Source organism: Ctenocephalides felis, unplaced genomic scaffold (genome assembly GCF_003426905.1).
Source record: "Ctenocephalides felis isolate EL2017-DRISC unplaced genomic scaffold, ASM342690v1 CF-g0.4_SCAFFOLD_01492, whole genome shotgun sequence".
In the NCBI taxonomy this organism is placed as follows: domain Eukaryota; kingdom Metazoa; phylum Arthropoda; class Insecta; order Siphonaptera; family Pulicidae; genus Ctenocephalides; species Ctenocephalides felis.
In genome coordinates, this window is record NW_020537646.1 from 4719226 (window position 1) to 4742953 (window position 23728).

General features: G+C 28.5%; 3 protein-coding genes across 3 annotated transcripts in view; 2 read left to right on the forward strand and 1 right to left on the reverse strand.

Annotated features, from left to right (window-relative positions):
- Positions 1 to 11204, forward strand: part of LOC113371615 (GILT-like protein 1) — a 29846-nt gene extending 18642 nt beyond the window's left edge. Inside the window, exons 3-5 of the mRNA XM_026612258.1 lie at positions 7431 to 7595; positions 9216 to 9356; positions 11027 to 11204. Of these exons, the coding sequence (XP_026468043.1) occupies positions 7431 to 7595; positions 9216 to 9356; positions 11027 to 11146 (426 nt within the window). The 3' untranslated portion in view covers positions 11147 to 11204. The remainder of the gene's footprint in view (positions 1 to 7430; positions 7596 to 9215; positions 9357 to 11026) is intronic.
- A 2648-nt stretch (positions 11205 to 13852) lies between these two features.
- On the reverse strand, positions 13853 to 16377 carry LOC113370293. The gene is made up of 4 exons (XM_026610964.1): positions 16336 to 16377; positions 15775 to 15906; positions 14818 to 14958; positions 13853 to 13945 (listed from the first exon to the last, which is right to left on the reverse strand). Exons 1-4 carry the CDS (start codon positions 16375 to 16377, stop codon positions 13853 to 13855), a joined length of 408 nt encoding a protein of 135 aa, XP_026466749.1.
- A 1463-nt stretch (positions 16378 to 17840) lies between these two features.
- Positions 17841 to 22588, forward strand: LOC113371692 (serine/threonine-protein kinase PAK 3-like). Its single transcript, XM_026612344.1, has 11 exons — positions 17841 to 17995; positions 18155 to 18286; positions 18958 to 19115; positions 20301 to 20466; positions 20558 to 20769; positions 20843 to 21123; positions 21187 to 21364; positions 21431 to 21632; positions 21734 to 21849; positions 21912 to 22130; positions 22192 to 22588. The coding sequence occupies exons 2-11, from the start codon at positions 18175 to 18177 to the stop codon at positions 22273 to 22275; spliced, it is 1728 nt and encodes a 575-aa protein (XP_026468129.1). The 5' UTR covers positions 17841 to 17995; positions 18155 to 18174; the 3' UTR covers positions 22276 to 22588.
- The last annotated feature ends 1140 nt before the right edge of the window (positions 22589 to 23728 follow it).

Below are 23728 nucleotides of genomic sequence, written 5' to 3' on the forward strand. Positions count from 1 at the left end.
ATTACACATCCTTGCGAAAAAGTTACCAAATTTATATAAACCTTCATCCATACAGTTTTATATGAAAAAATCGATAAATCCAATATCTCTAAGATATCTCTTTCAGTGTATTTTGGCGAATAGGCACTAATCCGATTATTTATTACCCGCTGCACAGTTTTAGAAGCGCTGTCCATCGCTGATATGGTTTTTATATATAATACAGTGTAAGATGTAGGACTTCCATGCAGAACTTTAGAAGTGTTTTTGAGTCTGAAGTGTCTGACGCGTCGCGATTCGTTTTCGATTATTAATTTTATTTATTACCAATTTATTAATTTATTTTCCATTATGATCAACAAGTGTTCTGTGATACTAGCTGTACTGTGTTCGATTTTAGGTTCTTCAATTATATCTGCATCAGAATTAGATGGCAAGGTAAGTAGATAATGGATACAGAAGTGCTGATACATTTCTGTTGAAAATTAGAATAAAATTATTATTTTAATACAATAGTGTTAGAAGATGCAATAGTTTTTTTTAGCTACAATCGATTTTATCATATGTAATGAAATTTATAAATAGGAACATGTGATGGTACAGTGCATGGTTCAAATAAGTTATTTTCTTGGATTCAAAGTTTTTCGACCAGTGAAGATGTTTTTGGTTTTGCATGATTCTTGCCAACGAAAGACGATTTGCACTTGAGATTATATTTGAAATCTTAACCTCAAGATGAAATTTGATATCATACTACTTCATATCGATCTGGCTGAAGTTGGAATCAAACCCGGGACTAGTACGTGATAGCCCATGTTTTTCCCTATTTCGAAACATCGTGCCTTAAAGCCAATTGCTAGAACTCCCCGTACCAAAAACTATTTTTTTTTTATTTTTTTTTTAATTTTGAAAATTTGTTTTTTGTACAATTTTAGATTTTCTTAAAAATTAACCAGCACGACCCCTTATCAATACGAATCTTTGAATTATTTAAATCGGTTAATCGGTGTTTCCGAAATCGTCAACGAAAATTTGTATCCGCACACACACATACATACATACTTACACACGCACACACACATACATCCATTTTTTCTAAGGTATGCTAAAATGTGCAGAAAACTTTGAAACGTAAAGATATATAAAAATTTTTATTTTCGATTTTTTTGTAATAAAATCTGAAGTTTAGATTTTTTAAAACCGTTCAGATCTGTTTCAATGCAACTGATTACTAATAATAATTAATGCTATGGAATTAATTATTTATTAAAACCTAGTGGCAGACATCAAAATAATCGTTATAAATATATAACCATAAGTTGAATAATCTGCACAGAATAAACAACAATAAAATTAATGTATTTATTTACTTTGTTTTATAGAGTCATTATATTGGCTGGTTTAGATAATGATATCAAATTTTGTTCTGATTGGGGTTTTCTATTTATTCTGAAAAATCCATATACTAATCCACTAAAATATTTGTGTGTCGTGATAAAATGAATGTTTTATTGTACATTTAATGAATCTTGGCATCACTGATTCTTGTTTCTGATAATTACGAACAAAAGCAAAATTTATCACAGTACATCTCTATAATTACATATTTACATGCGCATAACCGGTGTTAATCTAATCAGGTTAATCTTAATATGGGTTTTTTATAAATTTAATATTGCGTTTTATAATTTGCAATCAGATTTTAATAGGAAGTTAGATATTAATATTTTCATGCATATTTTGTATTGTGGTTTTGAACAGCAATCTGGTCTTAAGAGTCCTATTATGATGATACATGATTGTTTTGGAAGGGTACCCAATGGTTGTTCTATCTCTATATTTGATATAATTTTTTATTAATTTTTTTCTAATAATAATGATATTCCTCTAATTTAATCACGTAATGCCAGAAATGACTATTTTTACTCATTCTTTATTATTCAAATTAAAAATTGATATCACCACAGCTTGACATCAGGTTTGAACCGGAGAATTTGAGATTTGGAAGCCAAGCGTATGAACCCCCATAAAAATAATTAGGATTATATAGTTCATTTATTTTGCTGAGTTTGTTATTATGTGAGCTAATCTTCTGAAAATACATAATTTTCATTGGATGCTCTTCAGGAACTTAAAATCGAAAGTTTAGACTTTGAAGAGCAGATCCTCAAATTTTTGGAAAAGTCAAAAAAAATTGATCGACGTAAAAGCTCAATTATTTCTTTCGCGACCTTTCAACATCTTTCTAGGCAAGAACCTAAAGAACTTAAAAAGAACCTAAATTGTGACGTGGATAGTTCCCTTGATAAATAACAAGTATAAATGGATATTTCAGCCGTTTAACTAAAAGCTTATTACATCTTCCTTAAAACATTGTTGTTATCTATTTGGCTATACAACCTTCTGATATATAAATGAAATTTTAAATAAACTACATAATTATGATATTTTTTCTTTTTTAGCTAGATGTGACCATTTTCTACGAAACTTTGTGCCCAGACAGTGTCAGATTTATATCAAATCAACTTTACCCAAACTTTGAAGCTTTGGCGCCGTTCACGAACTTCAAATTTGTGCCATTCGGAAAAGCAGCGGTAAGTTTATTTTAAAATTTAATTAAATTTTAATAACAAACGTTAGTTTTTAGTTATTTATTGTTTACACAAATTATGCATCTATCTAACTGTAATGTAATATTATAAATTAGCGGCTGAGGTTTAGTATAAGATGCATAAAATACCTGCTCGACGACGGTTTCTGTTTTTGTTGAAAACCAATAACGCTTAATAATTTATGGTTTGCCCAGTATATAAACAGGAAGAGAATTCAAAATACTGGAAATGCAGTTGTAACGGATTTATAATCGTCAGATTTTGTTTTTGAAATGGTTGGAACGGAATTTTGTCATTGTTGCTGTTTTGTTTACATGGTTTTGTCCTGATATATGGAAACTTTTAACTCAATTATAAATGTGTCATTATCATTGAATATAATTTAAATTTCATCATTGGACAATAAATAAGCGATCAAAAAATATATATTTGTGATAAAAAAATGTGGAAAAATTATACTTTAATTTGTAAAAAATAAATTCATGATCTCGATCAATTTCAGTACATCTAATTTCAAACTTTGGATTATTAAGATTAAAGAATTTTCTAACGACGTTGTACTTTAATTTTTTTTATAATTGATATTCTCGTGTATTTACAAATCGATTATTAATTCAAAAAGTCAACGAACTATTTTAATGTTCTAAGCAGTTTTTCAAATTATCGCATATTTAGAGTGCTTAGTAATGTTTTACAAGTTGCAACATTTGCAGAGTGCAGCAGTCTACATATATATTGATATATTGAATAACCTAAAATAATATAGAAGATTTACTACATATAGTAAAAAATAAAATATAATACATATTTATATTACTAGTAGTTGTATTAAATTATTTAATTTTCTTATCTACCATATTCATAAATCCATACTATAATTTCGGGCTACATTCATAAAGATAATTTTACAATTTGACCTAATTAGACGTCCTAATCAGCATAAGTTTTACACAATATTCACGTTAAACTAAATTAAATTTTACAGATTTAATATAAAAAAAGTCGTGTTTTATCAAATCGTAGGAATGCGTAATTTGATATATAACATTAGAAATTATTTTTATGGTTCGTTTGCAATTAACTCGTGCGCGATTATTATTGCAGGGGTAATCAACCTTGGTTATAATAAGAAACCACAAAAATATTGATGAATGATATAGATGATAAAAAAAATAATAAAACAATTGAGTAGATTATGAGATTTAATAACATTTATTTTAAATTTTGAATGAGAAGTGATGCTACTACTCAACTAAGACTACAAAGTAGTTGTGATTATTCTTAATATTTTTTATAATTTTAATATTATGAGCTATTTAGGGAGATCTTATGCCTCTCTTACAAAGTCTAATAAGTGTAATATTAAAGGTTTAGAAATGATTTAGTATTTTCAAAGAAATGTAATGAATGAATTCAAGTTTATTAATTTTGCCATGTTACGCCATCTAAGGTTGAGCTGGACAAATGAAATGAGCTGCAAATTAAATTTTTCCTTCTATTTATTTATAGAATAATACATTTCTCAATAGCATTTTGTAAATTTATTAAAAATAAAATAAGTAAATTACAGCCATAGTGGCAACATGCTCGATTGGCATAAAAGAGCTACTGAATACCAGTCCTTTGGAAAAAAAACTGGTTAAGGATTCTGAATATTTTGTTAAAATTAGTATGAAAAAACATTGAATAGGGTCAGATAACTAGTGGTGCATGGCATCGTGCCTTAAGGCAAATTTCCTTTTTTTACTAATTTTAAAGAAATGAGATACCGTTTTTGGCACTTTTTGCCCCGTATCGTCAAAACGCCTAAACCTGCCTGTATGTAAATTGTAAAATGTATGGCTTTGATTGTGATCGGTTAAAAAATTAAAAATGATGTAAATGGCTAAATTCTATAGATACAAAGGAAACAAATGAAAAATACAAAATAGTAAGTAGAAGCTTGGTTACTAATCATGGATCTATTCCTTGGAATTGTTCCATTCTTGAGTAAGAACGTCTATTTTTTTATCGTAATATTTGAGTTTCCAACATCTGTATCCATTATATTTAGTCTCAATATCATATTTTTACGCGTTCGAAGACTAGAAAGTCCATAAAATTGCCAAGAGAGAGTACGACGCCTACAGACGTGTATGCGATCGCGTTTCGCAAATTCGCAAAAATCGCAATAATAATCATACAGGGCTACATCATAAATACTAATTTAATTACATAACATCATATAATTTCTTGATACATTCCTTTCCTAAATAAAAAAATCAATGGAATGACAAATACCGGTACAAGTTACGCGTTTTCATCGATAATCAGTTTATCAGTCGCACCGTTACGGATACACATATTGTAATAATATAAACATTAATAGTGCGGAACTCTCCATAAAATACCGTTGGAAATCTTCCCAAGGCACGAAGAATGTTTATTTGGCATATTGTATGCTGATTTTTGTTAAATATTGATTATTGATGGAAGGATGTCGCATTTGTGACGACAAAGTTTGTCGCTTTCGAGTTGGAAGACCTAGTTAGAAATAATAAACAATATATTGTTTTGCATTTTAAATTGATAAGATCTATGCGAAAAATACTCGTTTGACGTCAATTTGAAATATCGAAAAAGACATGGTTGATTTTATTATTATTTTATAAATTTAAAAGCCATTTGGTTAAACTCTATGATAATTCGCATTGATTAGTTTTGCACGACGATCGGCTGAATTGTTTCTTAGAATTAGTAGAAAAGTGCAAAAATAATTCTCTACGATTTACAAAAAGTCCTGAACCGATTTTAAAAATTTAAAAACTGTACGAAAGATATTAGTTGGGAAAAGCGCTGAACAATTTTTGGTGAAGATTGGCTGGACCGTTCCTTCATTATTAGCTCTTGAAAATAATTGTTCGGCAATTAATGAAGCTTTGTAAAGTTTTATATTATTCACACATATAGAGAATTTATTTATTTCATTCAAAGAATTAAAATCGGCTAGTTGTCCGATCGGATCTTTTTATTCTTTTACCATCAGTTTTCCCCAGATCACCGCTTAAGAACCACAGATGTATCTAAAAATTCCTGTCGAACGCAATCTATTTGTCAAGCAACTTTGTCATGTGTAAAACCAAGTATCGATACACATTAGTTTAGATAAAAATTATTGATTTATGTTCTGTTTTATGAAATTGCAACATCATAGCGAAGGAATGCTATGGTTGTTCTTAGGTCATAACACCCAAGAAAAACATGTGATCTCTCCATAGTTCTGTACCTGTGGTAATCAATCCTAGCATAACTCTCAGTTGTATTCTTGACTATTCTTCTCCAATAAAACAATAAATGAACATCATAAGAAACCAATAAGTCACACTAACGATCGAAATGGCAATATGCACGTTTTTATTGTCGGTCTGGTAATGGCTTCTTAGATTACCAGGATGCTGGACAAGAAAGTGGTATAGATTGATCTTGAAAACACGATTAGTATTTCTATTCGTAATTGGAAATGGATATACTACTACTACTAGGGCACAGGAAAAACATAGGTAATGACTTCTAATTACTACAGCAAAACTAGAGATAATGAGCTTTTTGTAATTAATCGCTATGGCGAACAGAGATTAGCGGATGGTAGTACTGTTATGTCTTTGCAGAATTAGGAATAATAAAATAATATAAAAATTATAATTAGATAATTATTATTACTTGGGTACATCATTTACATAATTATATAAATATACTTTTGCAAAAACAATAATCTTCATAAAGTAATTGAATTAAATTTTGAGCAGATAGCATTACTGTTACGTCTTTACTTCTCTTTGCATGATTGGAAATTAAATGTAATAAATAAATACCAAATTTATAATTACTTGGTTTTAACGTTTGCATACGTAACAAAATCGTCTTGAGTCTTAGTTTCTTTGGAAAATTAACAACCAGATTTCTATCAGTCAGTTCTGGTGACTTGTGCCTGGTTGCAATCCGTATTATTTCTTTTTGCTGATTGCTGACAAACAATTGTATTGATAGTTTTGAGTTTTGAAATCATCTTATATATAAACAGTTTTTGATAGGTTGATGAATTGAATCTTGGTTCTAAAAGACAACACAGTTTTTTTTTAATTATTTGGCCTTTGACCTTTAGGTCATTTAGCAACATTTACATATTTTAGTATACATTATTCAATACAGTTCAATAATATTGTTATTGCAAAAACACTAAAGAACCTAATTTATGATATATACTTAGATAGCTACATACAATATCTATATATATACACACATACACACATATAAATATACATACATATACACATACATATATATATACATATATACATCTATGCATACACACTATATATAGATCAAATCCTGATTTTGAAATTATGTAGAAAATTCAGTATAATATTGCCGTGTTAATGGGGAAAGTTATATTATTCCTATATAGTTCTTGAAGAAGTTCTTCTCTCTGTTTTGAGAGTAGGCAGCATTTCCAAAGGATATGGTATATTGTTTGAAATTCTGGTCCACAGGAACAGAAGGGGTCCTATGTTCGTCCAATTTTGTATAAATGAGACCTACAAAAGGTGTGAGCGCATCTAATTCTATTTATCATGGAAATGTCTTCTCTGGTCATTTTTAGTTTGCTGAACCAGGTACTAAATGTGACTTGGGGTTTGCAGGGTTTAAATAAAGAGCCCTTTGAAGTCGATTCTAGGTCATAATCGACAACACAGTTACTCAAGTTCCTTTCGAGTTGACTTTTCCTTTACTTGTGTATTCATATAATTTACAATTAATGCTTTTCATTCATTTAAATTGTTTTTTTATTTTCTTTCACAGAATATTAATGATGGTGAATCCTTCGAATGCCAACACGGTCCAGAAGAGTGCAGGGGCAACATGCTGCAGTCCTGCGTCCTGCACCTCCTTGGCAAAAACCCGATGATGCACATGCGCTTTGTGGGATGTCAGATGCATCCATCAGCCGACCACTCTGGCAAAACGGTAAATTAGAAAATAATTTAAATAATGTTAATTAATTTGTGAAAACAACGGAAATGGACAGTTGCCCGAAATATATTCATAGAATCATATCATACTATGAAACAATAAATTCATTACTTCTGGTTATGATGAGATAATGCACCAATGTGTAGATGAATCATACAGATTATTATTTTATATTATTTATAAGTGGTCAATCAGCAAATTGGATATATTTTTTAAATATCTGTGCCAATAAGTACGGAACATCAGCAAATTTTTGGTAGTACTTGAAATTTCTAAATAGAATGCCAATTCAGTGATTTTGTAAATCGCTGTTTAAAAAGATTTAGCTATCTCAATTTACATATATTTCTCTTCTCGGATAGCTTTACTGTGATAAATGCTCTTTTTTTTCAACTGTTTAGGATACTTTCTATTTTGAATTTCACCGAAATTTATAACATTTTTATATTCCCTGACTTTGTAATCAAAATTCTTACATAGTCAGTATAAGAATGTCGTAGCAAATAAAAACTTTGAATACTTGCTCAACTTGTTTATTTTAAAACGTGAATTTCTTTAATTGTTTGAGATATTTAATTTTTTAATATCACATTAAACATCTTACATCCTCCAATTAACAGATAAAGTTTAACCAAGTATGTAATAAAATAATGTGGCTTTAAAAATACTTGTATTTTTATTGATATTTGTTTTAAATGTGCATCTTGTGCAGTCTGCGTTTCTAAAAATAAATCGGTTTATATAATTATTGCATCAGAATGTGCAATTAGTTTGAAAATCTTGTAATTTAGCATATTTTGCGAGTAACATCATCTAATAAGCCAATTAGAATTTAATTAAATGTTCGTTATGTTAATTGAAATTCTGCTCATGTTTTATGCATCTTAATGAACTTTAAATATATCTTCAGTTTGTTTTATTAAATAACAGATACTAATCTTACAATTGATACGCTAAAGATAAAAAATATGATAGTAAAAATATATAAGCAATTAATACAACGGTATGTGACAGCAGATTTATATTAGTGGATACTGGTCTAATTAAATCCATTTGGGCCATTCTTTAATATTTATTCATAATGGCATCAAGATAATAATTTGAGTTTCTACATCACCAATTAAATAAATATTTTGCTGCAAAATTAATCTTGATGCAATGATGAATAGATATTATGGAACAGCCCACATGGATTTAATTAGATTTTAAGTGGTTTATAAATATTCTTATGTGTCATAATATTTGAGATCACGAAACTATCACAGATGGCGCAAGAATTTACTTAATGACATATGTTAATAACAAATATAAATTGGAGTGCGCTCTATCTAAATGTTAATATTAAGAGCTAAAACTATTAGAGATTCATTTTTTATTAATTTGGAAACATTGGAGCCCTTGGGAGCAAAGAAATTCGTAAATGTCCATGTTAAGGATCACCCTAATATTAATGGCTAAATTATGAATGGATGGTAAAAGGCAATCAACACCAGGTGTGTCACGTGTTATTTTTATAAAAATGGACAAATGGATGAATGTATCCTCCGAATTAGTTATTTTCCATTAAAATAACTTTATATTATGATCTTAATTTCTCTGTTTTTTTTCTTCCAGTGTACTAGGATGGTCGGAATCGACTGGAATCTGGTCGATCGTTGCATGAAGTCCGACGTCGGAAGATTGTTGCAATTGCGCGCCGAAAGAGAGACGAACGCAATCTGGCCTCAGTTCATTCCCACAATCGTTTTCAACGGGGTGAGTGATACATAATGCGAATTTAATTGATGTAATGAAATATCAATCAATCTTCTTTAGAAAATAAAATATTTGCATCAAGGGTTTGTTGTGATGGCGATAATTCGGTTTTAATAAGACCAATTGCAGCGCATGGAGCCTAGTAAAGGGAATGCTTAGGGGCAATAGACTGAGTGTCTGCATTTTTTCATAATTCTTTAACTTTTTCTAAAATTTCGGAGTTTTGCTCAAATTTCTTGAAATTGTGGAATTTTATTTCAAAGTCAGTATAAGAGAAATTTCCACAATATAATGTATATATGAATTGTCTGTGTACAATACGTGATATGTGTCCCCATATAATTTTTCTAACAAAATACTCCCTAAATTAAAAATTTTTTGTTCGTTTAAAATTAGAAATTTCAGGACGAATCTAACTGTATATGATATTTATTAATCATTCATAGAATATTGTAATGATCTTTTGCATATTGTAGAGTCAAATTGAACATTTGATCTACTCTTACTCGTTAGAAATGACGCTATAACTCGAGTCCAATAATAGTAAAGTAGTAAACTTTTTAAAAAAAATCATGAAAGTTTGAACAATTTTCAGTATAAAACGTTATATAATCGTCACTAAATTAATAAATATTTAAAATAAACAAGATTACGTGAAAAAACTGGATTTTCTTATAACGGTTGGTCGTACCTCAAAACCAAAAAATAAAATACGAATTAATATGTCTTAAATTTCTTGAAAATTGTATATACATATAATAAAATACAAATTGATGTGTTTCAAATTTCTTAAAAATTGTGTAAATCAATTACGTATTATATGGAATGGTGGAAACGTTTTGTCGTACCTCAAACCCGAAAAATAGTATACATAATGATGTTACCAAAATTCTTAAAATTTATGTAAGTCAATTGGAGCACCAATTTTTTGCTTACTTTACTGTATAATATGCAGTGAACTAAGAAAAGATTGACTTAAATAAATTTTAAGAATTTAGGTATGCAGTGTATGCCAATATTCTATTAAATTCAAAGAGAGACCTTAAGTAAACATCCTTAGCTCGGATAATTAATTTAAAAATGCTACAAATTATTTATTAAGATTCACAAGGCATTTGAAATAATATAAATTTAAAAAAAGTCCAAGACCGATTTCTAAATACAATTATCCAAACTTTCATAATTGTTTTATTTTAAATTATATAATTTATTCGAGTCATTACCTAGGCTCATTTTAAATTGCTAATATGATTCTACTCTGCTTTTGCGAATAATAAAATATACGAGGTCTCTAAAATAAATCTTGAAAACCGTCGCTAAATATTTTAATGTAGGATGATGATGATCAGAATTTTAGTTTTATGTATGATTTTTTTCTTTTATGTATGATTGGTGTTGCTTTAGCAATTAAAAAAATATTTGATGTTCCACCAGTCAATTTTGAAAACCACTGCTAAATATTTTAATAAAATATGATAATCATCATATCGGTATATCATTTGAATATGATTTCACTCCGCTTTTGGGAATAATAAACTAATTGCATTTCTCAATACCAATCAATTCTGAAAAGCATAGCTAAATATTTGAATAAAGGAGGATGATGATAATTCACTACACCGAGTAAATATTCTGTTTGCTTCTAAGTATCTTCATATTATTTTTTTCAGGTTTTTAATCAAGATTTGCAAGATAGGTCACAAATTGACTTCAGAGGAGCAGCATGCCATTTTTTGCGCTCCTCATATCCTGCGCTTTGTGCAAACACCACCGCAACAAAAACAACCTAAGAAAAACACACTATTTGTAGATGAGACGAAAGAGACTTGTTTTTAGAATAACTTGCCACCAAGCATCATTTTAATTATTATTTATAGTATTAATACTATGTATTTTATATAATAAATACTTTTTTATACTCCAAAGAATGTATTATTTGATGACGGTGATTTTTAAGATTACTTCCAATCGGAAGTTATTCTTATGCAAGTCACGAGTAATGGAGTTGCTGCAGGAAATTCATTCCTAGACCAGTTCGTTAACCATCCGGTGACTAAACCTCGTCGAATAAATTATTTAGAATGCATTTTGTAATAGATACATGATTGAACAAAATGGATGGATTCATAATATACAATGAATATTTCTGTACCAAGCAACAGCATTTTTATTTGAAAATATTGAACCAAAATATGTATTCAAGTGAAATAGCTCTTTCCTGCTGCATCAAATGAGATAAACAAATCTTTTTTTTAAATAAATTCTTAAAAGTTCAAATATATCAAATTTAGATGTGCTAGCGTAGGGCATATCAAAAGATTCAAAAAAAAAATTGATCCTTAAGGGTTGTTGTGGTATCAGTAAATCTTATTTTTATTTTTATTTAAACAGAATTTTCAAGACCATCTGTTCCGGTTATTTTCCAATCTGTATTAATCCTAAAAATCATTCGTTAACTGTTACATTATTTAACCTACGATGAGAAGCATTTTTTATTACTAAATATGATAATAATTTGCAAATGATGAGTTGTATTATATTGCTACACTGTACTTAAATCTTTGAAAATAATCATCGGTGTATGATTATTTGTAAGACTAACGGCTTTACTTTCCGCCTTTTGCTGCTAGTTATAGATTTACTGAAAATGTATACACGCAATGATAAATCACTTTGAATTGCATCTTTGAAATTATAGTACAAAAGATATAAAAGATATGAAAGATAGTAAAAATTATATATATATATATATATATAATATTTTATATTTATATATATATATATATATATATATATATTCATTTATATATCTATGATATAAAAATGAATCGCAAAATGTGTTGGTAACTCAACAAGGCTTGGACCAATTTGGCCAAATGTTTTTTTAAAATGTTCGTTGAAGTTCAAGGATGGTTCTTACTGCGAGAAAAAATCGAATAATTTCCGGAAAAACCCGATAAACAGCCCTTTTTATTTTTCACATACAAACGTTAATATTTTCATATTTTTGCCATCGGATACGGAATATTTACTCTAGTCAATGTAGCGTTTTGGGTCTGATTTTTTTACTGTGCTCCAATTCATATAAAATTTTGAAATTAGGTTTATATTACTCTCAAGTTCAAAAGTTAAAATAATTTAGCTCCTTTGCCATTTCCCGGGGGGATGACATCCCTCTCAGTGGAGTAATTTAATTTCATTTTTTCAAATCAACGACGGATATCGATAAAAAAACTAATTATAAGAAATAAATGTTTTATAATGTTTATCAAAAAAGCAAATACTCATCATTTTATTTAAAGCACTTAAGATCCATATGGGTATAGTGTAAAAAAACATAATAATTTTTAACTAATTGGTAAATATCAGTATAGGTTAATAAAAAAAATAATTAAACTTCTGAATTGTAAACATGAGTACAGAACAACGTCTGTCGGGTCATCTAGTATATATATAATTTTTTATATATATTCAGAGAACATAATTTTAATTTGATATTTTGATTTGATTGTTTGAATTATCAATATGTTAATTTTATCTTTTAGGGAAATATTAGAAACTGACACCTATATAGCACCAATTACAATCATTACAATTCATCTTGTAAATTGAATCAACAGTCTTATGTTATTGTTTGGGATTCCAAAATATAAATAGATAACTACATGTATTTTTAAACATTAAGGCTTTAGAGACCAAGTGTATGTATATATGCATTACAATTGTTTCATGAATTTCTTATCGATAAGGTTTGTTTAGAAAATATTGCATACCACCTCACCTGATAACTAATAGCGTGAGAGAGTTGGCAAATAAACAAATTACATTTATACATACATGTGAATATGTATTATTATGATTAATTTCTCTCCGATAGTTTCTGAATATTCCTCTGAAGAATTTCTGACCATCTCGCACGCAAGGTAAAGTTCTCGCTTGACCCGCCTCTTCCAACCCCCTCAGGTTACACGTATGACTCAGGAATGTACCTTTAGCAAATAACATTCATCGGGTTCTAGAATCCATATAAAATATTGTCTGGTATTTGAACTTCACTTTAATACACGTAAAATCGTTAAATTATTAATTCGCTATCCGTATGCATGGTGAATCAATTATAAACGAAGATTTCGATTATGCAATCGTAAAACCCATGAATGAGTGATTAAAAAAAAGTTGATATGGTGGAATGGAATAATAAGTAATAAGTCTTACTTGATATCCAACACATCAATCATATTTTATACTTTATTTCAAACTATGTTATGATTATAATAACTAGTAATTCTACAAAAAAATTATAAATTCATCATCAATCATCATAAAATGTGATGATAGGTTACTTGTACTAAATCTTTTAATCACTTTATCAATTCAGCACATCAATCATATTTCATAATTTGATTAAACTAACTTTAGACTTCTATCACTAACTAGTTACTCTACATATTTTCTACAAAAATATTAACATCTATAACAAACTTTATTTTTTTTATTCAAATACATGCTACGTGTCCAGGAGGGAAAAATTTACAAGCAGCATGTTTAAAATCCATAAGAGCCATGTTCTGGAAGCTCCTGAAATATAACTGAAAAAATAGAAATAAATTAATAAAAATATAAAACTGGTAATTTAAATTAAATTTAAAAAAAAATCATACAAAATAGAGAAACAAACTGTAATTATGGTATTACTGACTTGCAGTTCATATGAACAATGATCTAATCTAATCTTTGTTTTCAATTTCAACATTTGAGATAATTTTTTATGTATCAATTGGAAATCAGATTTTATTATTATTATGAAACAGCGATCAGAACTAAAGAGTCATAAAAGCTTTTGTGATGATTTGACTTGATTTACTACGTCAGTTTTATAGATGGCAACCCAAACAGTTGTCCTATCTCTATAGGATGAATTTTTTTATTACAATTTTTGTAATTGTGATAAATTTGTTATAAATTCAGCAATCTAGGGTTAGGATAATTTTCACTTGGAAACATATTTCTATCTACATTTTCAAGTAAAACCTGATGTCACTGCTGCTTGACATCAGGCTGCTCGAGGCGGGTATCGATCTCTGATTGAAATCCCATAGCTCTAAACACTAATTCACGGGTAAATCTCAATTATGAACCTTTTAAAGTGTTTTATGACATTGCTTAACTTTTAGAAGTTGTAGCTTTTTTAGGAGGCAATCCAACGTAGCCTTATCTCTATTTGTTATATTTGTATTATTAGAAATGTTCTAATACTGGTGTTATCTATTTTACTTTTTTTATTAATATACATTAAATGGCAATCAAAACAGTTACATTGTATTAGCCATTGGGCTGTAATTTTGATCACCATTTAGAAGGATCAAATAAGGCGTGATAGAAGATACTTCTACTCTCTTAAATGAGATCTCTAGGTTGCAAATATTAAAACATTACAAATGGTTTATAATTATTGTCTTACATCATTGAACAAAATTGTAGGTATAAACTCAGGATTAAACCGGTGCGTGATGTTTTCAGCCAGCAATTGCAAAGAGTTGCCAATATCAGAATTTTCACATTGTCTAACTTTCCATTCGTGCAGATTCACTTTCTTAAAACACTGTGGATTGAAATATTTCATATCAGACTACCATATAAACATTTTTTCATATTAATTATTTTAAAAAAAATATCATTTTTAAATATTATTTTATTATACTTGCCGCGCTTCCGTCCACCGGCGAAATTCCATTCATCTGGCAAATGATAAATGTGAATTGACGAAACGGTTGGCCTCGAAGTAAATGTAAAACACATGATTGCATCTTATTTCCTGCACATTCGTTTGCTCCATGCTGGCAGATGAACCTTTTTCCATTTTTTATACTCTAATAGACACAGAAACTTGTCAGCAAAAATAAACCATCCACTTATTCATTAGAAATAACTTAAGATAATTAAATTACATGATCATAGGTTGTAAGGAAATTAAAATTTTCATATTAATTAAATTATTCTCTTATTAATGGTATGTGGCAATTGAATATTATTGGTAAATTTGACTTATTATAAACTACAAATAATTACTCTGATTGTTTTTGGGTTAGACCAATGATTCCCATAGTGGTCCACCACCACCGGCGTTCACTCCACCCAAAAAAAATTGGGGTCAAAAATTAAAAATGTTTTTACTTTAAATATTTAATCATAAACTTTGATACAGCTAAGCAAATATAAAAAAAATTGATATGAGATAAATATTGGGTTCATGACATAGCCCAAGGGGTCCACTACCCAAAATAATTTGGAAACCTATGGTTCAAACTTTAAGATTTTTGAACACATTGACACTATACCTATATAAATATATTAATGTTTGATGTTTTGTCAAATTATGATCAAATTATTATTTTATTTAATAAAAATTAATACTCACATATGCTTTTCCAAATGGAACATATGTGAAATTCGTATAAGGCGCCAAGCTAGACCAGGCTGGTTGCAACTGTTCCATAAAGAAATCCACACTGTCTGGACATAGTGATTCGTATAAAATAGTAATATTTAACTGAAATTAATTAAATAAATGATATTAATGGCTACTGAATAATAATATATATTTGATTATTCTTGTTTCCTGAAAAGCCAATCAATAAAATCAATAAAAGACAAAGATGTTTGAACCATGTTAGTCTGATGATGGGATTTGGAACTAGTATAGTATTAGTAATAGGTCTATTGTTTATTGTTTTCATTTTTGTAAATAATTTCATCCACTGAAGAAAGTGAAACTGTGACTAAAAATATTTGAAAAAAAAAAACAATCCAAAATTTTATATGTCCATTATCTTACCAATCCTGGAGATTTTCTGATCCCTGTGCTATCACAATTCCAAGTAGCAAAAATTATAATAATAATAAATTTGCAAAACAAGCCAAAAGATTTAATATAAAACATCTTAATTACTGAATAATTCTAACAATTCTTTCGTCTAACCCAAATGAAATGATTTAAATAACTGAGTTTTAATACTATCATTATGCATTGTTCAGTCGTGAAACTAATAATAATAATGTTTATGCTATAATCAATATCATAAAATTAGGAATTGTTTCGTCGAATTTATTTTATAATGGTTATATAAACATATGTTACATTTGTGAAAACAATTTTAATTGTGATAAAATATTTTCCATGTAGTGAGGAGTGTTGATTCGAGTTTCAATTATAATAATTTATATAGGAGAAATTATAAATACACTTAATTGCCTTATTAAATAAAAATAAAAAATAAGTTATATATATATATATATATATATATATATGTGTGTGTCACCAGATAGAATTCTAAATATACTATTGATCAACACAAATAGTACACGATCTTATTTTTAATTTCCTGATGAACTCAAAAAAAACTTGAAATTTGGCAAATTGACAAATAAAATACTTTCAAGGTTTAACATAAAAGAAATTAATCTTCCAGTCTTCTTAAACAGTTTTCACAAAAGTTTTACTCTTAAATTCAAACTCGTTTTATAGAAGCTTCCTGACTTGAATATTGGCGCAATAATCTGACAAAGTAAATTTTGAAATTAATATAAAAAAAAAATAATAATTACTGATATGAGTGTAGTAAATATGATAACGGAATTTAATGGAAGCTTTATTTCTAATGAGTGGGTATTTAGTCACCATTTTCCAATGAGAATCTGATAAGAAAATGATGTCATTGCAGACTAGATGGCAAAAACCTATATCTAAACTATATTGCTATATTGAAAATGCATTATCTATTTCAAAATGTTAGTTTACAAAACTTTATGAATTCCAGGAGAGAATTTTCAAGATCAAGAAATAACTTTTTCAAGTGTTAAAGTCATCTTGAGCACATATGTGAGCAAAAGTGAAATTTTAAGAAGAAATGAGTACTATGATGTCGAAGAAGTCTTGATAAGTTATTTCATTTGAAGCCTTATTTCTAATGAGTGGGCATTTAGTCACCATTTTCCAATGAGAATCTGATAAGAAAATGATGTCATTACATACTAGATGGTAAAAACCTATATTTGAACTATATTTTGATATTTAAAATGCATTATTTATTTCAAAATATTAATTTACAAAATTTTGTAAATTCAAGGGTCAAGCTATGAAATAACTTATGGCAATGTTATTCCATGCCTTATTCATATTTTGTTACTTATTGCAACATGAAAGTAAAATTTTATTAAGAAATGAGTACTCTGAATAGAATTCAAAATTATTTCACAAAAAAACATTGTAAAAAAAGTCTTAATGGTTTATTTCCCTTTCCTGCAGTTTTTGCAAAATTGCAATTTTTTTGTGAAGTAATCCATGTCATCTACATGTTCCACTACCAAACGAAATTGGTACTGCTCTTGCGCTTACGCTACATATACCCATCTCTTTCTGTCCTTCTCTTTTGATCTCAGTTATTTTAAACCTCTTTGGAACGTGTGTTCATGATAATTATTGCAATGGCGGCGAGAAAATTGTTCTGCGGTAGTTTTTCTTTTACAATTATCATGTATTGTTTTTAATTGACGTGTTGTTAAATTCAAAACGTGTTTTATTATTCAATATGGGTCAACGTTCATTTTAGCATTTTATAATAAACCACAGAATTTGTAAGGTGAGGATAGAAAGATAGAAAGTGATCGTGTATAGAGCTTAATCTGATCCTTTTACTTTACGCCCTTAGAATTAATGGTACCCATGTGTTGTGTGAAAGCTAAGGAAATGTTTTGTTGTTGTTTGACACGTGATGGTTATTTTTGTTGAATTTTTGCAGAGTTTAACACGAATTTCAAGATGTCTAGTGACGAGGATAAGCCTCCGGCACCACCGGTTCGGCTGACTAGTAACCGAGGGGGCGAAAGAGGTGATTCAATAACTACAGTTGATATGAGACCATTGCCAAAAGGTTTGTTTCGATGTAGCCCCAACGAAAGACTATTTTGGATGTTTTGTCACCCATCTGTCATTCATGAATGAAGTGATTGCTCAAATTGTTATATTTGTTTACTGATGATTTTATGCTTTATAACAGATCCTCTTCAAACCTTGCATGAGTTTCACATTTAATATTTAAGTGGGTTTTAAACAAAGTTCATAAGATTAGAATTATGTATTTGGACCTGTCATGACTCCGAGTATGTTCCTACAAATATCCCAAACAAACACTTTATTTTATTAATTTTTTTTACTAGTGGTAAAATAATACTTAGTTTCTGTACTTAGAATAAAATTATGTTTTTCTTATGAGCATGTACTAGAATTAGTGAAATTTTAAGTTTTTCTAAATAAAAACACATAAAAAAAAGTACTTAAAGGCTCTGTGTTTGAAATGGCACGGATTTTGAATAATGTTTAGTTCATCTAACACTCATTGCTGCTTTTTATTAATACGTTTTTCCAATAATTGAAATACTTTAAACATTCAAGTAAATGGTAAGAATATATAAATTTTATGTAATCATTAAACTAATAACACTTCTTAAATTTTTGGCTTTTACTGATAATTGTGTTTTACTTGTTAAGAATTAATTTTAACCTTTTTCCCATGATTCATAGTAATATTTCCATTATTTTCAGAACCTGAAGATGCTACCGAGAAAAAGAAGAAAACGCTCAAAGCAAAAATAAAAAGTGTAAAAGCTCATGCAGATAATAATAAACCGAACATCTCATATCCTACCAATTTTGAGCATACAATCCATGTTGGTTTTGATCCAGTAACTGGGGAATTTACGGTAAAATTTATTCAAACATTTTTAGCTGATGAATGTCGTATTTCATAATATTATAATGCTTTTGTTGGGCATTGGCTGTGCACTATTGGCAATTATTTACTATAAAATATTGCTGCTTTTCAAAATCGAATTTGTCAAATTAAATTGCTCATAGAAATTATCACCATATTGTATTTTTACACTCGCTTTTAACTATAATAATATATTTATATATATGCATTTACACTTACTTTAAATTATTTATCTTAAATATTGAAACACTTTTGCTAAACATCATTAACTAAAATATTACTCAAATGAGTTTCACTACTTATTACTTTTTGTAAGTATCCCACTCATTAAGACTCTTTATATACTAATTTCTAGAAGTACAAATATTCAATATATTTGCATTCCTCATGACTAACATTATAACAAGCAATAATGTGATCGTACAAAAAATGAATGGAAATAATTTTACTTCTACATGTACTCACATATATATTTATATGAAACATTGAAATGTATATATTTAAATTGTTAACATTTGATATATGTGAACATACATGCAAAAAGTATATGAAAATTTATTTACATATATAAATACATACATTCTTTGTTACAAATTATTTTTATATCAAATATTACGTATAATTCACATACCAAAGAAATAACCACACAGTGATATGCCTGACTTAACATAATGTAGTTTGAATAATATGAAAAATTATCACCAATAATCTAATATATCAAATGCTGCTAAATTCTATTTTTGTTAGCTAATTGTTAATGTTAGTATTTAATCGCTGAAATTGGCTTTTGTTACTGCGTTCATAATGATTTTAATGTATTTTGTTTCAAGCTGCCTTTAAAAGTAAGTACGCTTGATTGTTAAGTGTTTGCTATGAAATAATTACTAACCTTTGCTGACAGCATGATTTTATGTTGTAATACTACATTGAAGATATATATTCCATTAATTTCTACGTGTTGGATAGACTAATCAGGATATATTATTTTTCTAAATATATCATAAAAGAATATCCATAAGAATCATTTGCTGTATTGTGTTAATTTGTTATTCATTTATTAACTTACTATCCCAATACATTAATTTTATGGAAGTTGTTTCTCTTTTATCCAATGTCTAATTTTTGTGTATGAAATTTTTTTTCTTCTATCAAGTCTGAGAATTGCTTTTTACAGGGCATGCCGGAGGACTGGGCTAAATTACTTGTATCTAGTACTATAACAAAACAAGAACAAAAGAAAAATCCTCAAGCTGTTTTAGATGTTTTAAAATGGTACGACAATTCACAGCAGAGCCCCACATCCAAATATATGACACATGGCCATACAACCACACATTCTGGTAATAAAATAATAAAACTTCTTATAAAATTAAATTTTATATTCTTATGGTTAGTTATCTATTTTTTGATTTGAAAATAATTCTTTTCTAGGTTCCTCCCTGAGTCGTGTAAGCTCTAGTTCCCCTAGCAGTACAACACCAACAGATAGTGAAGGTGGTAGTGGTAATTTACTACCATGTAGTCTGCCGGTTCAAAGTAGTGTTAATTCTGGACCAGATTCCTATAGGATATCAGAAAATCGTGATTTAGACGAACCTCCAGCTCCACCCGTTGCTAGCCGTCCTGAAAGAACTAAATCTATTGTAAGTAAATGAAACTAAAAATAATATTTATACCATTTGTTTTTTTGACTATACTGCATATAATGCTTTTTAGTATACCAAGCCTGTTGAAGAAACCATAACACCCCTTCTACCGCTGAAAGCAACATTGGACAATAATAAAAATGCTGCAGTATCACCTGTTCATAATACGGCAAACAGTAATAATACTCTTACAACCACCGCCCAACAAACTCCCACAAATAAAACACGCGTGCCTCAACAAACACGACCTAAAAAAATGTCAGATGAAGAAATTCTAGAAAGGCTTAGGACTATAGTTAGTGTTGGTGATCCGAATAGAAAATATACAAGAATGGAGAAAATTGGACAAGGGTAAGGTAATATATAAAGCAAAATTTTGTTTCAGTGACTAATATTATTATTTTAATATTTTAGTGCTTCTGGAACTGTGTATACTGCAATAGAAACCAGTACTGGAATGGAAGTGGCTATAAAACAAATGCATTTAGCCCAACAACCTAAGAAAGAATTAATTATAAATGAAATTCTGGTCATGCGAGAAAATAAACATCCTAATGTTGTGAATTATTTGGATAGTTACCTAGTTTCAGAGGTTTGTATAATATTCTACCAACAATTTCTCTTGTATTAGCAAATTATCACATTATATTTGTTTTAGGAATTGTGGGTTGTTATGGAGTATCTTCCAGGAGGGTCTTTGACTGATGTTGTGACTGAAACTTGCATGGACGAAGGACAAATTGCTGCTGTATGTCGAGAGGTTCTCCAAGCATTAGATTTCTTACACTCTAACCAAGTAATACATAGGGATATAAAAAGTGATAACATACTGCTAGGACTGGATGGAAGTGTTAAATTAAGTAAGCTGTTATTTTATTTATAGTAAAAATCTAATTCTGGCAAACACAAGCAGACATATGAATTAAGAAATATATTTTATAATGAATTTGTCTGTTTTCAGCTGATTTTGGCTTTTGTGCACAAATTTCTCCTGAACAAAATAAAAGGACAACAATGGTTGGAACTCCTTATTGGATGGCACCAGAAGTTGTTACTAGGAAATTATATGGGCCTAAGGTACAAATTATAAAAGCAATATATTAATGATCAGTATTATTTATTATTTAATAATTTTTTAGGTTGATTTATGGTCACTAGGAATCATGGCAATTGAAATGATTGAAGGTGAACCTCCATACTTAAATGAAAACCCTTTAAAAGCATTATACCTTATAGCAACTAATGGTAAACCAGAAATTAAGGAAAAGGAAAAACTTAGTCTTGTGTTTAGGGATTTCCTTGATCAATGTTTAGAAGTGGAAGTTGAAAGGAGAGCCACAGCACTTGAATTATTAAAGGTAAGGTTCTTCTTCACAGAAGTAAATGAAAATACAATATTATTCCATGTTTCTTTTACAGCACCCATTTTTGAAGTTGGCTCGGCCGCTAGCAAGTTTAACACCACTTATAATGGCAGCTAAGGAAGCAGCAAAAGGCCATTAGCATTTCTTTTAGATTAGTTCAGTGTTTAAGTTTTAATATCAACTGATTTGGAATCCAACCATTTACATAAACAGTGAGATATAGTGATGAAATATTTTTAAGGACCAATGATTAATAAGTTTCTAAAATGAGAGAAATGTTCTAGTGTTCATGCATATGTGATATATATGTGTGTATTTTGATGTTTTTATAAATTTGGAAAGGAACAGGTAAGATCTATTTGTTATTCTAAATTGGAAAGATGTCTTGTTACCAATTCTCCACAATTTTTATTATAGTATGTTTTTAACTATGATAGTCAGACAGTAGTAAAGTATATGAATCGAGAAAGAGAATTATATTTTATATAATTTATTTTATTATCACCCTAACTTTATTAATGATTTTTTGACAATTATTTGCAAAAGCTTCTGCATATTGTCGACTGTTACTAAAAAAATAGTTCCAATTAATCTACAATTGAATAATATTCTTTTACTTATATTGATATATCAATAGATGAAAGATTCACTATTATTGATCACAGCAATATTTTAAAATTTCAAGCCAATGTATATCATACTCTTGCTAACACATTTTTATAATATTTAGCATACTATTAAATCACTTGACAATGTGCAGATTGAAGGTATTCTATCAGATAATTAAAATCTTTGAACAAGATTATATTGACTGTGATAGATTTACCTTTATGTAAATGTACTGAAGAAAAATCAGAAATGTACATATAAACCTAAGAACTTTAAGCTCGAACAAAAATGTGTATATACAACAGAAAAAAGTATTAAAACTTAGTTATTAAACTTATCCAGTTTCAACTGCAAATCAATTTACAAAGAATTTCATTTCTGTAAGAATGTGGGATTTGAACAGGGTCGCAAAAAAGTAAAGGCTCAAAGTATTATTGAATAATTTTAAACAAGTTGCTTTTATTATATTAGTTTTCGATTGTATTAACAATAATGTAAATACGCTTACTGGTTTTAATTTGATTAAGAAGAATGTCACAATTAATATTGAGTATAAGTCAGAAAAAAGACTGGCATAGATTTATATTTCAATTAAACATCAGTAAATATGTTTAGCATTGATTTAATATATAATAGTACAAAATATGGACAAATACTATGAAACTATATTATTACAAGAAATAAGTTTTTTTTTAATCTGTCCATGTTTATTTATATGCATTCTGACCCCGCATTGTATATTTTTTGGTATGAAATGGTCATATGAGAAATGTATTTTTAAAACTAATTGACTGCTGCGGCTATTGTCAGAATGTGCCTAACCAAAAATAATAAATAATAAAAATATATATTAAAACTTCAAAAATTGAAAACATAATACATAATTATTGATTTTTTTTAACACTTAAATAATAAAGTATTCTGTTAATTGTATGATGTACCATACATAATTTTATTTCTTCATAGATATTTTAATGAGAACT

Coding starts and splice junctions, on each gene's coding strand:
- LOC113370293 (XM_026610964.1), bottom strand. CDS start 16,377: ATGATAGTATTAAAACTCAGTTATTTAAATCATTTCATTTGG. Junction 14,959..15,774: donor TTCCATTTGGAAAAGCATAT/GTGAGTATTAAT, acceptor TTCAATCCACAG/TGTTTTAAGAAAGTGAATCT. Junction 13,946..14,817: donor CTACAATTTTGTTCAATGAT/GTAAGACAATAA, acceptor CTATTTTTTCAG/TTATATTTCAGGAGCTTCCA.
- LOC113371692 (XM_026612344.1), top strand. CDS start 18,175: ATGTCTAGTGACGAGGATAAGCCTCCGGCACCACCGGTTCGGCTGACT. Junction 20,770..20,842: donor CTGAAAGAACTAAATCTATT/GTAAGTAAATGA, acceptor AATGCTTTTTAG/TATACCAAGCCTGTTGAAGA. Junction 21,365..21,430: donor ATAGTTACCTAGTTTCAGAG/GTTTGTATAATA, acceptor TATTTGTTTTAG/GAATTGTGGGTTGTTATGGA.